General features: G+C 40.7%; 1 protein-coding gene across 50 annotated transcripts in view; it reads right to left on the bottom strand.

The window, feature by feature from the left end:
• Positions 1-17308, bottom strand: part of TTLL5 (tubulin tyrosine ligase like 5) — a 349192-nt gene that overhangs the window by 29449 nt on the left and 302435 nt on the right. For 24 of the 50 annotated variants that reach the window (XR_011648300.1, XM_058293047.2, XM_071213778.1 and 21 more), the window contains one exon: positions 13043-13125. The exons of 10 other annotated variants lie outside the window; for them this stretch is intronic. Coding sequence is in view for 39 of the 40 variants with exons in the window: in XM_058293047.2 (XP_058149030.1) it covers positions 13043-13125 (83 nt within the window). In the remaining variant the exon portion in view is untranslated. Of the gene's footprint in view, positions 1-8958; positions 9082-13042; positions 13126-17308 lie in introns of all 50 variants that reach the window. 16 more of the 50 variants (XM_071213776.1, XM_058293014.2, XM_058293015.2 and 13 more) reach the window with 1 other exon arrangement.

Genomic DNA, 17308 nt, shown 5'->3' on the forward strand with positions numbered 1-17308 from the left:
AAATGAAAACTAGAGACAAGAAGAAGATAAAATGGGATAATAAATTTACAAGGCTTAGCACAGTCCCTGTCATACAACAAGTGCTGGATAAAATGGTGGCTGTTGTTATCATTACAGTGGTTAAGAGCGAGGGCTTTGAAGTCATACCTGGGTTTAGAACCCAGTTTCACCACCCACCAGTTATGTGAACTTTGTGCACACCTTAACTTCCTCTTTCCTAAATGGAGATTATCATTGCTAACTCAACTCAATCATAAATAGGTGTGGCAAGCCTATGCTCTGCCAGGTTCTGTGCTGGGCCCTGGGCATATAAAGGTGAGTACCAGATACAGTGTCTGCCTTCACGGAACTTAAGAGTCTAGTGAGGGTGACAGACACTTTCAGAAAACCAAAAGGAATGGTAACAAGTGCTACAAAAGAGAGCTACACAGTTCTCTGTAAAAGAGGGATATGCTCTAATCAGAGAGGTCAGACAAAGGATCACTGAGGAAATGCACTTGAGGGTGGGGAAAGAACATTTCCGGTGGAACAGCATCTGCAAAGGCTCTCTGGACTGAGGGACCATGGGAGAAATATAAGGAATTCAGAGTAGATCAGGATAATTAGTGTGGAGACAGCAGGGGAAGCGGGTGGGGAGTAAGATGAGGTAAGGGAGGCATGGTAGGCATGGTCAGACCACATAAAACCCTTTATCTAGTTTTGTCTTTATCCTAAGAGCAATGGAAGCTATTGTAGGGCTTCAACTGATATGTGTGTGTGAGAGAGAGAGAGAGACATAGTTTGCATTTTGAAAAGATGTCTCCACAGCTATGTGGAGAATGGAAAGGATGGAGAGCAGAGATGGTAAGGGTGGATGCATTATGAAGCTAGTGTAGAGGGTCAAGTGAGAAGGCTTGCTGACTTGAGCTTGAATCCTTGCAAGCAGGGAAATATACTTCATTATACAAACTAAAGAGTTGGGTCAATGTTTGAGTTTTGGATCACTCTAAGGACCTTGCCCCCAAAATACACAGATGCAATTCACCTGATGTTCTGTATACAATTTCCGAGGATTCATAGATCAACTGAAGCAACAACCGTAGGCTACAGATCTTAGGACACATTCCCTGAATTACACAAGGAAGCTTGATAAACTCTTAAATATATCATGACCCCTTGGTTTTGAATCCCCTCAGATCTGAAGGTCTTCTTGCTAGATCTTCCTTCCCTGTTTCTCTTCTCTCCCTGTACACACACCAAATGTCTTAATAGGAGAAAAAGAGCTGAGTCAGCTTTTCTAGTTCCAGGAATGGGATCTGCCTGCCTACCAATAAAAACAAGAGAATGGCCTTTTATTCCATTCACCCATCAGATCCTTGTGGAAAACTCCATCTCTTTCCTAATCCATGTAATTGGCTCTAGGAGGAAGCAAATGGAAACATGGATAAGGAATGACCTCAAAGTTACTTCAATTTGGAACCTGTGATGCTTGGGGATCACAGAGCCAGGCCAGACTCAGGAACCATGGATTTTCCAACAATAAAGTGACAGTCAGATTTCTAGGTTGAAGCAGAACATTCATTTAGCCCATACATCACCAGTATCAACTTGGGGGACATCAACAATTTTTTGTAAGAATCCTGTAGCCCAGGATTATTTAGAGTAGTGTTTCAGATTGGTACCAGTATGGGCGGTGTACTCTGCTAGGTGCTGGGTTTTAGAGTCAGATCAGACGTGATCCTTGCCTTCTAGGAAATTACATCCTAGTGGGGAAATATAATAGTTAAGAACCCACAAAGATCCTAGAGTGTTGTATGTGTCACGGTAGAAAGAGTCACAGAGTTCCACTGGAGCATAGCCAAAAGGCATCTAAATCAGACTGGGAGTAGGGTAGGGCTAGGAAGGACAAAAGGAATTGAGGACAAATAGGAATTAGCTATACTTAGTCAAATAGGGAAAGATGATTCACAAGCAGAGGAAACTGTGGATATAAATAAAGAACAGAGAGCAAACATGGAATATGATGGGGTGAGAACACTGCTTAGCTTCTACAGCTTTCACAAGATGTTATCCCTGACACCTGCTTTCCAATGCAAATAGATGCATCTTCAACCAGCAATATAGAAAAGGAGGTACCTGGACACTTGTCTAAAAGTACAACTAGTTCTTAACATGCATTCAATCAAGAGAAGTTAAATTTAGGGTTGTCTAAGACACATGCAATTCAAAATCTTACCCTTGGATTACGCTGGACCACAAGGAGACTTAAACTGTAATAGTTTTGACCCTCATGAAAACAAAACTGTCTGCATCGAGTTGCATTGTAATGTTTTGCCTTCATGAAGATTACGCCAAGAAGTAACCATGTGAATCATGCTCCTATGTTAGCTTGTTGAGAGCACTGTCTATTACGTCAATATAAAACACGGGAAATACTTCCTTTCAAATCATAGCTAGGGAAAAAGCTTTTCCGCCACCCCCCACAAATGGTTCTTCCTTTTTACTGAGAACTATCTACTCCAATTTATCATGTGTCCCCTTTAGTCCTGGTTGTTAGGAGACTCAGAACCAAACTTACCTTCAATTACAGTAATTTTATTTGGCCTTCTAGTTGACAAATTTGAATTACCTTGTTCTTTGGTCCTGATTTTCCTTTTATATTTTATTACTTTATAATATGTGGCTTTCTATTTTAAGACCCCATGCTGGAAAAGAAAAGTCTTTGCTATACCTGCCTAGCTACAATCCTATCCTAAGAAAATTGCCAGAAATATATTAGCATAGCACCATTATCACATAATGATGCTATACTAGTACCAAGCTGGCATTTGTCTTGAACGCAGCAGCTGCCTATCGGTAAGATAGCCAAGGGTTTGTGAGAGACACCTCTGGCCACCAGTGGCACTTTGCTGGAAAGCATTCTGATTCTGTCATTTGAAAGCAGAATGGAAAAAGGAGAAAGAAACAATCACACAGAGAGAAGTTATGAGTATGGCAAATTCTGTTAAATTCTAAAATATCTTAATTTGGACTTATCGTATGTCTCGATTTCCCTGGTAACCAAAGTGAATGGAAAGGGAGGGGGAGGGACTCAAAATCACTTTTCAGTCCAATAGATATAAAAAGGAATGATTCTTCTACCTAATAACAACAAATAACACTACCACAGCAAGTTTTAATCAGCTTTTTTTTCTTCACTTCATCATTTTACATCCTGGTTGCCTTTCCAACTTATATCCCCATTTAACAGCCTTCCATACATGTTATGTTTTATTGATGAAGCTAAAGGGAGATACTACACACTCAAGCTTTCCTCTATGGTATCAGATAACCGGATAATGTGGATTCAGGTTTCAAGAGAACACAACCCCTTGATATCTATGGTGCTAATTGGAAATACTTGCATAATTAAAAGATGAGAACAAAGAAGTATAAAAGACGACTGTTTTAGTTTTACTAGTAGTACTCCTTATTCTGAGGACTTTAGAGAATGTGAACTTTACTTTTGCTTTATAATCAGATTATCAATACTAATTATGCTAACAGGGTGATATACTTCAAGTCATCCTTCTCCAAACCCTGCAGTTATAATACACCTACACTATTTGGGGCCCAGGGAAACTCTGCAGATCAGGTAAGCAGAGTTGCAAATATTTCCATGTGCAAAGCCTGCTATTTCCAAAGACAGGCATGGCTTAGCATGTTATTTTCTTTCTTTAGGGCTTTTAAGTACAATTTGTCCTGAGGATACAAGGGATGGTAAAACAAAGGTATGTGGCTATAACAAGCATCCCACTAAAGCTGGCAGCAAGATGTGGGGGTTCACAGGATGGATAACCACACAGTATAGATTGATAGCTTATAGTGCAATATACAAAGACTTACAGAGTAAAGCAAAGTTATGCTGGATACTTGCCAAGTTCAAGACTACAAGAATAGACAGGATCTTCTTGCACCCAAAATGAATGGATATTACATAAGACAGCACAACTTTGCTACAAGATGCAGTGGTAAGTATAGCTCTAACAACCCAGATTGCCAGGCATTTTTCCAGGAGGTGTGTGTGCTTCTGTAATATAAGTGTAATTTGAGAACGGGGCCACTGCACTTCCCTTGTTTCTTTATAACAAAGTAGTAATTGTTAACAATTGAAGAATCATCACTCTTCTCTTGGGACTTTGCCAGTCCAGCAAGAGATGGTATCAATTTTCAGATGTTTAAAGTAGTCCATTTTCAATCCATTTCAGAAATAGAGTATCCTGATTTTCTTTAAAGCAAATGAACCGCGTTGGGGTGTATTATTAGAAGTCCCCTCTTTCCTTGCTCCCCAATCTGAAAGCCAGGATGTCTTCTCCCCTAATTCCAACAGGTTGTTCACCTATACATGAGTTTCATTTCTGAATGTAGAAAGAGTTGCTAAATGAAATGAAAGAGGCCTCAGGACAGGAAAGCATAAAATTTCAATGGCTGACAGCCAGGCTGTTTTGCCATGCAGAAGGATTCACATCCTTCTTGTGTGGCTGCAGCCAGGTTAAGGCTCGCAAAACCCATACAGTTAAAACGTCAGTTGTGTAATATAGCCTATAATGAAGTAAGTGCTATGACCAACAGCTTAGAACTGAGTGATATAAAATAAACCTAATTGATTCTAATTTTTTCCTGGTTCATTGTATTGAAAATTAAAGATATTCTTAGTCTTCCTTTTGATGTTTGCATTTAAATATGATACTTGTGACTTGGGACAGCATTTGGGGTTTTATACAGGTTTTGGTCACCCCCTAGTATCCATCAGCACAGCTCCTTCCATTCTTTGATAAGGACAATTGACGTTTTCTGTCTTACATAAAATGCTAAGCAAACACACTTCAAATCTTCTAATCTGACCTGACTGCCTCTTTAAACCCATATATGAAGAGGCTCCAGGGCTGTCACAGCTGGTGATAACATTTGTTTGTGATTGACCACTGCCCAAGCAGTGACTCCATCTATACTGTATCCACAAGAAGAAAGCATGCATCTGGGTGCTCTGAAGCTCTGCCTCCTTACTTTGTTATCAACCTCATTCCTCTGCACAAGGAGAGGCCTCTCACTGCCCTCTACCACATTCCGGGCTGGTGGCCTTGCCTCTGGAGCTTCCCTTGCAGTTATGCTGGCCATGGAATTCTGGACTACTGAGGCCCTCTGAACCACTCTGTTTTCTGAGTGCACACACACTGGGCATGTGGTCCTACCATCTTTGCTAATTACTAAGTATAGCATCACCCATCTCTAGCTTATGTACAGCTTGGGCTCAGCAGGACTGTGTCTGCAAAAGTGGAGATTTAAATGTTGAAAGACAGGTTCTTTCCCAAGGCTTCTTTACTGATGATCTTATTTTGCCATTTAATGTCAGGGTGGACTGTAAAGGATACTAATGAAATAGGTTCAAGGAAAGTGATATTACAACTGTGGCATATTCAAGTCTCACAGTCCTGGAAACAGATGGACATTAGTACTTCTTGGCAGGCCATCAGTTTGGTTTGGAGCTTGATGTCACATTCATTCTTCTGGCTGCCAGTCTCCTGAAGGAAATGTTGACCTTCTCGCTTTGGCTTTCTATTTTTCATTAGTTGTTTATCATTGGACAGGCTGCTTAGTATCAGAATTAAAGGATCATTGGCTAAGTAGTGCCAATAGAACTTTAATTGTTTGCAGTTTCTCTGGTACATTTTGGTAGATGACCAACCCGTGGATTTGGTGTTCTCTTCTCTCTTCTCATTCCTTTCTGGAAAAAGTTTAGATGGGCTGGGGAAAGATATTTAAAGCTTTCTGATCCAATGTAAATGAATCCCGTGGTGGGTAAATAATTTCCCTCTCTCCTTTGCTCTCCTGGGTATTTTTTTTTTTTTTTTTAATTTTTTAATTTTTTAATTTTTTATTGACTTTGTAATAATATTACATTAAAAATATATATGTGAGGTCCCATTCAACCCCACCCCCCCACCCCCCCTCTCCCCCCCCCCCAACAACACTCGTTCCCATCATCATGACACATCCATTGGATTTGGTAAGTACATCTTTGGGCACCTCTGCACCTCATATACATTGGTTCACAACATGGCCCATACTCTCCTCTATTCCATCATGTAGGCCCTGTGAGGATTTACAATGTCCGGTGATTACCTCTGAAGCACCATCCAGGGCAGCTCCATGTCCCGAAGACGCCTCCACCTCTCATCTCTTCCTGCCTTTCCCCATACCCTTTGTCCATTATGTCCACTTTTCCCAATCTAATGCCACCTCTTCTATGTGGACACTGGATTGGTTGTGTCCATTGCACCTTTATGTCAAGAGGAGGCTCAGATTCCACCTGGATGCTGGATGCAATCCTCCCATTTTCAGTTGTAATCACTCTAGGCTCCATGGTGTGGTGGTTGTCCTTCTTCACCTCCATCTTAGCTGAGTGTGGTAAGTCCAATAAATCAGATTGTAGGTGCTGGAGTCTGTTGAGGCTCAGGATCTGGCTATCACATTGTCAGTCCAGAGATTCAAATCCCCTAAATATATCTTAAACCCCAACATTAACTGCACCTCCAGCACATTAGCATGAAAGTCTTATGAAGGGAGATCCCATCTGAGTCCAGATTCATCACACATAAACACCTTTTCCAAAGAGGGGCCATCTGCCCTGGTAGTTAACCCCATCGGCCATGACCATAACTCCCATGGGTCTCTTTAGCCCTCAAAGGAACCAATATCTGGGGGTTGTATCTGCTTTATCTGTCTCTCTGACTCTGCTCAGTTGTGCATGAGGGCAAACCTTCTGCCAGCCTCCAGACTCTTTTTTAGAAACTCGTAGCCATATAAACTCATTTCTCCTTTCCATTTCCCCCTTACTTTAGGTCAAACAGCATTTTAAAGTCATGGTATTTTATGTAGACATGGATATTCTGCTGATCCGCATTGAACCTTCCGTATAAGGTCATTTTCCAGTTGCATCATCAGTTGGTAGTTGATAGTGGTCCCTCGTTGCCAGGGAGGCTCATCCCCGGGTGTCATGTCCCACGCTGGGGGGAAGGCATTGCATTTACATGCTGAGTTTGGCTTCGAGACTGGCCACATTTGAGTAACATGAAGGCTGACAGAAGGAAATTCCCAGGCACAAAGTTGCTCTAGGCCTTGTTATTATTTTGGGTTTATCAGCTCACAAGCATAGTCATTAGTATCAGGGGCTCACTGTTGAACCCTCACTCCCTCCTGGTCCCCACCACTGTACCTGGGAGACTGTCGCTGCTCCCCTAGGGACCACGACAGAGCACCACTGGCCAGGAACCCAGTTCCCCCCCTACTGTGGTTTTTAATTGTTGCCACTATGAGTATATCCAAACATTACCATGCACCCTGGACATATGTTCTGTACAGCTCCCTGTCAGTCATATATCACCTGTCATTGGTATCCCATACCAGTATCCCTCCATTGCCATTGTTGAAACACTCTGTGATCCAGAACTCCCCGAAATTTGAAGCCCAATATAATGTCATGGTCCCTTACTAGGGAATGGCATATAGCGATGAGTTTAAAGGATAGATAAAGAACTTGGATAAAGTTAGATAAAGAACTTAGATAAAGAATGTTGACTTGAAAAAATTCCACATCCTATTTTTTCCCCCCCCCCCCCCCCCCTAATTATTCAGCTTTTCTTCACAGGAGTCCTAGACCACAGCAATGTATATATATAATATACAGCACTCCCACACATCCACCAGAAAACCTTTTCCCTTCCACAGTGATACTCTTACGCCCTATTCATATCATATTTACTTAAAGTGATGTACAGAGTCTGAGACATTAGCTTTCTAACAAGGTGACATCTGTGTTTACATTATGGTGCATACTTTAGGATACACAGTTCTTTACATTTTTAGTTATCCTATGTTTTACATTATGGTTTACATTATCAGTCTGTCATCTCCTATATGTTATGGTGTAATATTACATGTTTTATATCCATCCTTGTGTACTCTCAAGAAACTCCTCTCTTACCCCCCATTTACTTTGGTTCCACACATTTAACGTCCATTTTCCCTTCCACCTTGGTGCCCTCAGTGATAGCCACTGGGTATTTTTTTTAAATGAATAATGCTTCTCAAATAAGTTCATAAGTATTCCCCTAAAGGTAAGAAGAGTAATAAGCTCATAGCAGGTGTGCCATTAATGCTTTAGTGTTACCATTGGAGGGAAGTAAAAGAGGAAAGGAATTCTCAAAGACTTGAGGTTTCATAGAATTTTCTGGAAAGTTTGGAAGGCCACAGCTAGAAACAAAATGCTAGTGGCAGTGCTGGTAGAGTGTGGATACAGCTTCACAAAATCAAGGCAGGCCATTGCTTCAATGTATGAGCTTTCCTGGGATGGGTAATTATATGGGGTTTATAGTTTGTTTTATTGCCAATTATAGTATATATTTACTTTAAGGAAATCAGCAAAAGCAGAGTTAATTCATCCACCTTGCCAAAAAAATTAATTTTGTTCCTTCCCCACCTCCCCTTATCTGAAAGTCCAGTTCACAAACTACCTAAGTGTACTCTAAAAAACCTTCAATAAATATTCATTCCTTTTGGAGGCTACTGCAACTTGACCTTCTAATATCATGCTTTCCAATATATCCTGTCAAAATTTACCTGTGATAACTCAATTACGGTTCTAGTTTCTTTCTTTGATTTGTCTCAAAGTCCCCCTATTTTTAGACAAAAGCTTCTAATATAATCAGGGAAATTTCTTACTGCTACAGTGCCACCTACTGGTAGGCCCTTCCAGAATCAGGCTAGCTGCAGCTCAACTTTGACCCACAGTACTGGAGAATCCTTCTGAGCTCTGGTTTTATAAATTCCCAACTTCATTGTCATTTTGATTACTTCTCTTGATAGCTATTATGTCTCTTGCTGTGGCATAAAGTCAGCAAGTGATTAAGAAAAAAAATATGCTCTTATTCTTACTGTTACCTTAAATTGGCCCTGACTTCACGGACTTTGATTTTCTCTGTCCTATAACTGTAGCAAGGGCTCCAGATTGTGTGGGCAAGGGTTTGGATCTGGCGAAAATAATTTTGGGAGCTTCCAAAGATCCTGAAAAATGGAAAAAAACATCCCTACTTAACACTATATTTGACCTTGACCAAAAGGACAAGAGGTAAAACCTAAAACTAGGTTAAGGGATCTTCTTTCTCCCAGGTGCCACCATCCCCACTTCCTGCCAAACACCAAATCCATGCTCTCTCTTTGTTTTCCAACAGATTAAGAGTGGGCAATCAACCCAAATTCTTACCCTTCTGGCCTCCAGGGGAGAGAAGAACGTTTTGGTGGGCAGTAAAGGGCATAGGAATTCCACTAGGGCAAGCATCTCAACAGCTTTATTTTTAATTTTAATAAAATACACAACAGATCCACTCAGGAGCTCCAATAACTATGTAATGTATGGTGAAAAGAGCCATGGTAGTAAAAAAAAGGTCAGTCCACTGAGGGCTGCCAGGCAAATAATTTCACTTGAAAGTTAAAGTGACTTCTGATTCTTAGGGTTTAAGCTTCACTGAGTAACACTATATTAAAGTAAGTTTCTTTCTCTTGTTGTCTCAAGCATAGACAATGAAGAAGGCACAGAGTCACAGGTATATAACTGCCCAACCTCACAAAAAGCCAGAATTCCTTTTACCCATTTAAAGTCATTAAACAAGCATTTAATAAGGAGGACATTGCTTTTCATTTCTTGTAAACGAAATCCATCTTTGGATTTCAAAAGATGGAGAGGACCCTTCCACCAAGTACAGGCCAATAAGAGCTAAAACAAACAAACAAACAAAAATCCCCACAAAAAACAGGGTATGGGTAGGGTAGGAAAGACTTAGGCAGACGCTAAGGGGTAAGGGTATGGGCAGCCAGTTGTGGCTTCAGACCCCTAAACTCATGGTAGTTTACACTATCTAATCAGCATGAAAGAAAGTCAGTTATCTATTTTGTTGCCTCCTGCTATTTTAATATTCACCATCACCACTTCAGAACTCAAGAAGCCATGGTTATAAAGAAGGAAGGCCAATGGCACTGGCTTTGAGTCAAAGGCCCTCATTCCAACTTCCTTCCCAGATTTCCTGACTGTATGCCTTCTCTTTCATAGCAAATTCAGAGTAGATTGGCCGAAGTAGGGAAGTCAAGGAAATGTAGCATTTATGGAGTGTTCCGGGCACTCTGCTAGTAGCTTTCACATTTCTTATCTCATTTAATGTTCATAGTAAAAAGGATATCATCAGCCCACCATCAGCAGCTTAGCAGTACCCTCGGCTGAACTACTGTCTTATTCACACTGCCTGAGGAACAAAATCAGACAGCTTCAAGACCTGGTAAGCCAGGCTTGGGGGGAGGGCTAAGGGGCCAGAGGAGAGGCACTTGCTACCCTCATGGACTCATTAATGCTATGTTTAACCAACTGAGTTCACTGGCCCAGACAGGGGTGAAGCACCTTTCCAAGACAGTTGGAGATTCCTGTATAGCACAAATTTCCCAAGTCTCAGGGAGAAGTGTAAACTTTTTGACTTATTACAGGAGTTCTCCCTTCTTTTTGGTTTACTAGCAACCTAACTTTTTGATTTTTATAGGACACCCTTTTAACCCTAGAACAATTTCTTTAATTCTACTAACAATATAGAAAATACATTATTTCTAGTCAAAGCACTGGTGCTAGGCAGTTACGAGTTGTGTAAATAACTGTAACAGCATTAGTTACTACTATACTGCTAGGTAAAATATTTACTGTTAAGTATGGAAAATGCCTGAATCTTACTGTATCATGTTCAACTGTTTTTCTTTAACTATGTATCAGGAATACCAGGAAAAGTCAGGGAGTAGAAACAAACTGAAAGGAGTTCAGAGGTCCAGAGTCATGTGTTATTTACAGAAGTAAATAACAGGCTATCTAAACAAGTGGAGAAATATACTCTCCCTGTTACCTTAAGGCAAGAGCAGAAAAGAAAGGTAGATAGTAGGAGCCAGGGAGAAGTACAGCAGCTTCTCCTTACTCTCTGCTTTTATGTTAATAATGAATTCAGTATAACTGCAACAAAATCTTCTAAATAACTTTTCACCAAACAGTAAATATTAATTCACAATCAAGATGCTGCAAGTATGACCAGCCAGGCCCATCAAATTTCCAACTCCCTCAGCCAGAGTACATGCAAAGGGTTAAAATGTAATACTTATCAATTATACATGCAAATGAAATGGGATTTCCTGGATCTTCTAAGTACTTTAAACTTCTCCAGCTTAAGCAAATCTGAAGAGCTAGCAGGGCCCTAACATTGTATCTCAGTGAAACCCTTCCAACTAGTCTATGATTTTCTTAGCCATTAATTCTCAGTCCATTATGATCCCAGGTTGAAATTTTACTTCCTTAAAAATAACTATCACTTTCTAATAATTATTTGTTTTTTTGGGGGGGAGTGGGAAGGTATAGACACCTATAAAATACTTTTTGAATTCAGGTTCTAAGATTTTATTTAAGTGGAAAACAAAATCTTTATACTTATCATAATGTTATCCTACCTGGTCTAGTTATATAGCTCTTCCATATATATAGCTTCATTTAATCCTCACTAGAAGCCTACTAGAGACATGTAATTATCCCCATGATACAGCCAAAGTAAGTGGGGCTTCTCAGAGGCCTTGTAATCATTTTAAGGTTTATTATGTCACCCCTTCTTCCTCTGCCTTAAAGCTCTTCAGTGGTTCCCTACTGCTATCCGGACAAAGCCCAAGTTTCTTACACAGCTCATAAACTGGCCCTGCTAACTCTACAGCCTTTGATCTTGCAATTCTCTAATGGTGCCCTGGTCCCCAGTCACACTAACAAGGGGGGCTCCCCAAACACAGCATCTTTTCACTGCTCCTCCACCCCCCAGCCTCTGCATACATCATTCCTGCTTCCTACAACCCCTTCCACTGTACCCTCCCCTCTCTGGCTGTCTTCTTTTCTACATTTAAGTCTCAGCTTAGATGTTTTTTCTCTAGAGGAAGCTCTCCCTGACCCCTAAAAAGCCTGGGCCACATTGCTTGGGTTCAAATACTGCCCCCACCATTTACTAGCTGTAAGACATTAGGTGTGTTCCATAATCTGTCTATGCCTTTATGTCTTAGCCAAAAAACGGAGAGTATAGTTCATACAGCACATGTCTGTTTTGTGGACAAATGTGTTAACATGTGTAAAACATTCAGAACCATGTGTGCCACATTTCAAATGATAGGTAGATGTTGTCTGTTGTTATTCTGTGTGCTCCTAGCACCTGATATTTACCCACCCTGTAGCACACTCCCTCTTGACATTTCTACCTCCTTGAATCTGTAAGTTTCCTAACAGCAGGACCTGTCTTATTCACCCTGTATCTAACTGCCGTGCCTAACATGTAACTTTCTCCATAGTAGGTATCCAATAACAAATATCTGTCCAACCGGATCAAAGTCCCATTCTTTTAATTTTATGATTACTTATTAGTATATTTTTATGAATTATTACTCAGAGCAAACTATCCCTGCACATTGCCAAAGCTGTATATAGGTACCTACATTGAAAGGCTTTAGACTTCAGTAACTACATAATATTAGCATGATAGGATTTCAGTCAAACATCTGAGCTCTACCTCTGCATCCATGTATAACCTCCCAGAAGCCCTTCAATTTTCTAAGCTTCAGTTTCCTTATCTAGGAGGACAAGAAGATCCACCTCACAGGGCTGCTGTGAGGGTTAAGTGAGAGATATTACATATAGAAATATGATATAAACAGTGAAAGAGCAGTCTAATATAGAATATTTTTACTAACTGCTGCAAATCTGGTTGCATTTACAGATTGGGAAATTTCATCTCTCCTAAATTTGTTCTGGAAAACCATCCTATCCTAGGTTGTCAATATCATTTTAAAGAATACTGTAAGAAAAATACCCATTTGGAATATTTCAAAAGGCTGGATTCTCTGTTCTTTGAGCTGGAGCTATATGCCAAGTACCCACCCTGCTGCCCCACCTGCAGAAGGGCTGGTGCCCACTAACCTGTGGAGCTGGTGATGGGCACAAAGGCTGCTGAGTTAAGGCTGCTCTGGAGTCCATTCAGCTGCCCTTCTATGGAGGACCCTCTGAAACACAAAGGAGCTTGGTTAAACCTGCAGATGGAAAGGCAAGGTCAAGCACATGGCTTCAGTGGCTTCACATCTTGCTCATGATGTTCCCTTTCATATGGATTTTCCTTGCTTCTTTCTGGGCTTTGTTCAAATGGCATCTTATTGGTCAACAACTCCTTTATTCTGAAATATATATTTCGAAATTTATTGTCCATCTCTTTCCACTGGAATGTAGCTTTAAGAAAGCATGAGCTTTTCAATGAAACCAAAAGTTAGTTATTTGAAAGCATCAACAAAATTGACAAATCTTTAGTTAGATGAGGAAAAAGAGAAGACACAAACAACTAAAATAAGAAATTAAATTGGACCACTTCTATTAACCTTACAATAATAAAACAGATTGAAAGAATGCTATTGACAATTGTATGCCAAGAAATTAGATAACCTAGATGAAATGGACACATTCTAAGAAACACATAAAGTACCAAAATTGACTCAAGAGGAGATAGAAAGTCTGAAGAGATCTATGACAAGAGACTGAATCAGCAAATAAAAACCTCCAACAAAGAAAATCCCTGGACCAGAGAGCTTCACTGTTTAATTCTCCCAAACATTTAGAGAAGAATTAACACCAATCTTTAAGAAAACTCTTCCAAAAAATTGAAGGAGAAGCAACTTTTTAACTTGTTCTATGAGGCCAGTATTACTTTGACATCAAAGCCAGACAAAGATACTACAAAAAAAAAAAGAAAATGGAAGATCAATATCCTTTATGAATACAGATTCAAAGGTTCCCAACAAAATGCTAGTAATCTGGAATCCAACAGCATATTAAAAGGATTATAAACCATGCCCAAGTGGGATTTATCCCAGGAATGTGAGGGTGGTTTGACATATAAAAATCAATCACCACATTAATAGAGCAAAGGGAAAAACAAAACAAAACACATGATCATTTCAATTGACGCTGAAGAGTATTTTATAAAATCTAACACCCTTTTGTAAAAAACACTCAGAAAATAAGGAATAGGAGGGAATTTCCACAATATGATAAGGTAATCTACAGCAAACATACTCAATGATGAAAGGTGAAAAGCGGGAAATGGACTTTGGCCCAGTGGTTAGGTCATCCGTCTACCACATGGGAGGTCCGCAGTTCAAGCCCCGGGCCTCCTTGACCAGTGTGAAGCTGGCCCATGTGCGGTGCTGATGCGCACACTTGACCAGTGTTGAGCTGGCCCATGCGCAGTGCTGATGCACTCAAGGAGTGCCCTGCCACGCAGGGGTGTCCCCGCGCGTAGGGGAGCCCCACGCGCAAGGAGTGCGCCCCTAAGGAGAGCTGCCCAGCGCGAAGGAGGGAGCAGCCTGCCGAGGAATGGCGCCGCCCACACTTCCCGTGCCGCTGACGACAGACAACCAGGGGAGGGGAGGAGAATTAAATAAATAAAAATAAATCTTTAAAAAAAAAAAAAGAAAGGGGAAAAGCTTTGCCCCAAGATCAGGAACAAAACAAGGCATGCCTACTTTGACCACTGCTATTCAACATTGTACTGGAAGTGTAAGTCAGAGCACTTAAGCAAGAAAATAAATAAGAGGCATCTAAATTAGAAAGGCAAAAATTAAATTATCTCTATTTGCAGATGACATGATTCTATATACTAAAAATTCCAAAGAATACACACAACTACACAACTATTAAAGCTAATACAAGAGTTCAGCAAAGTTGCAGGATTCAAGATCAACATACAAAAATCAGTTGTTTTTATACACCAGCAATGAACAATATGAAAAAGAAATTAAGAAAATAATTCTATTTACAATAGTATTCAAAAGAATAAAATACCTAAGAATAAATTTAACAAGGAAGTGAAAAACTTGTACACTAAAAACCAGAAAACATTGCTGAAAGAAATTAAAGAAGCTGTAAATAAATGAGAAGACATCCCATGTTCATGGATTGGAAGACTAAATATTGTTAAGATGTCAATACCACCCAACACAATCTATAGATTCAATGCAATCCCTATCAAAATTCCAATGACCCAGGAAGCAGATGTGGCTCAAATGACTGGACTCCTGTCTACCATGTGGGGGGTCCTGGTTTGGTTCCTGGGGCCTCCTCATGAAGGCGAAGCTGTTATACACCAGAGAGAGCTGGCCTGTGCTGCAAACTGACACAAGATGATGCAACAAAAAAGAGACACAGAGGAAAGACAATGAGAGATACAACAAACCAGGGAGCTGAGGTGGCTCAAGCAATTGGCTGCCTCTCTCCCGCACTGGAGGTCCCAGGATTGGTTCCTGGTGCCTCCTAAAGATGAGAAGAGAAGATGAGCAGACACAGGAGAATGCGCAGCAAATGGACACAGAGAGCAGACAGCGAGTGCAGGCAGTGTGTGTGGGAATAAATAAAATAAATCTTAAAAAAAAAATTAAAGTGACCATTTTCTGCAGAAATGGAAACATTGAGCCTTAAATTCATATGGAATTGTACGTGACCCTGGATAATCAAAACAATACTGAAAAAGAACAAAACTGGAAGACTCATATCTCTAGATTACAAAACCTGCTACAAAGCAAACATAACCAAAACTGTGTAGACCTGTCATAAGTATACATATGTAAATCAATGGAATAGAACTGAGAATCCAGAAATAACTTCCTACATCTATGGCCAATTGATTTTCAATAAGGGTGCCAAGACCATTCAATGGGAAAAAGAGTAGTCTCTTCAACAAATGGAGCTAAAAAAACTGGATATTCACATGCAAAAGAATGAAGGTGGACCCCTATATCACATCATATACAAAAATTAACTCAAAATGGATCAAAAGAGCTAAAACTATAAGTTCCCTGACAGCAGGAACTGTCTTATTCACCATGTATGTAATTTGAGCACTCAAAACTCTTAAAAACTATTATGCAACAAAGGACATTATCAAGAAAGACAACCTGCAGAATGGGTGAAAATATTTGCAAACCCTATAACTGAAAAAAGCTCTCACAACTGGGAAGGGTAGGGCAGAGTCAAGCAATGTTTGCCAAACTGTCTATAGAAGAATTACCTGGAGCTGCTTATTTTATTTTTTTAAAAGATTTTTCTCTCCCCTTCCCACCCGCCCCCCCTCCCCCCGGTTGTCTGTTCTCTGTGTCTATTTGCTGCGTCTTCTTTGTCTGCTTCTGTTGTCGGCGGCACGGGAATCTGTGTTTCTTTTTTTGTTGCACCATCTTGTTGTGTCAGTTCTCTTTGTGTGCGGCACCATTCCTGGGCAGGCTGCACTTTCTTTGGCGCTGGGCGGCTCTCCTTATGGGGTGCACTCCTTGCGTGTGGGGCTCCCCTACGTGGGGGACACCCCTGCGTGGCATGGCATTCCTTGCGTGCATCAGCACTGCTCAATACACAACTTTCTAGATCCTTCCCTTGGAGATTCTGATTCAGTAGTCTGGGACAGGGCCTGGGAGATTGGGTTTTTTATAGCACATCAGGTGCCCATGTAATTCATGTCGCCAGAGAAGTCAGGGAAACATTGGCTTGGAAGGAAAGAGGAAGATGGTATGACGTGCACTTGGACAACTGGTAGAGGTCTAGGTGCCCAGATGGTCCTTCCACCCATAATAGAGACATGCCCCTTGAGAAAACACACCCCAAAAGAACAGTGTTCAGGAAACACTCCTTCACTTGATGGTGATGCTTCTTAGGAACATATTTTCTCATCTGGCAAGCTGTGATCTAGGACCTACCCCTTTTTTCCACCTCTATTTTGAGGACAGGATACACTGGTCAAGGAGATAAAGGAGCAAAGCGCCTCTTTCTCTCTTTCCCAGAGCCTCAGCCTTAGATAGCTACATCTGAAATGCATTTTATTTCAGCCCTTTATATACCCTAAAACACACCAAAGCTCTGTAGGCTGTGTAATAGTTAAATTTATGTATCAACTTGGCCAGGTTATGGTGACCAATTGTTTGGTCAAGCTGGCTTGATTTACTGTGAGGATATTTCATGGACTTAAATCATCAGTAAGTTGATTGCACCTATGGCTGATTACATCTACAATCAACTGGGGAGACTGCCTTCAACAATGAGAGAAGTCTCATCCAATGATTTGGAGGCTTTAAAAGGAGAAGTGATAACTTCAGCAGTCAGAAGGGAGAATTTCCATCACTAATTCAGGCAGTCAGCTTCTCTTGGGGAATTAAT

This window comes from Dasypus novemcinctus, chromosome 3 (genome assembly GCF_030445035.2).
Source record: "Dasypus novemcinctus isolate mDasNov1 chromosome 3, mDasNov1.1.hap2, whole genome shotgun sequence".
NCBI lineage: Eukaryota > Metazoa > Chordata > Mammalia > Cingulata > Dasypodidae > Dasypus > Dasypus novemcinctus.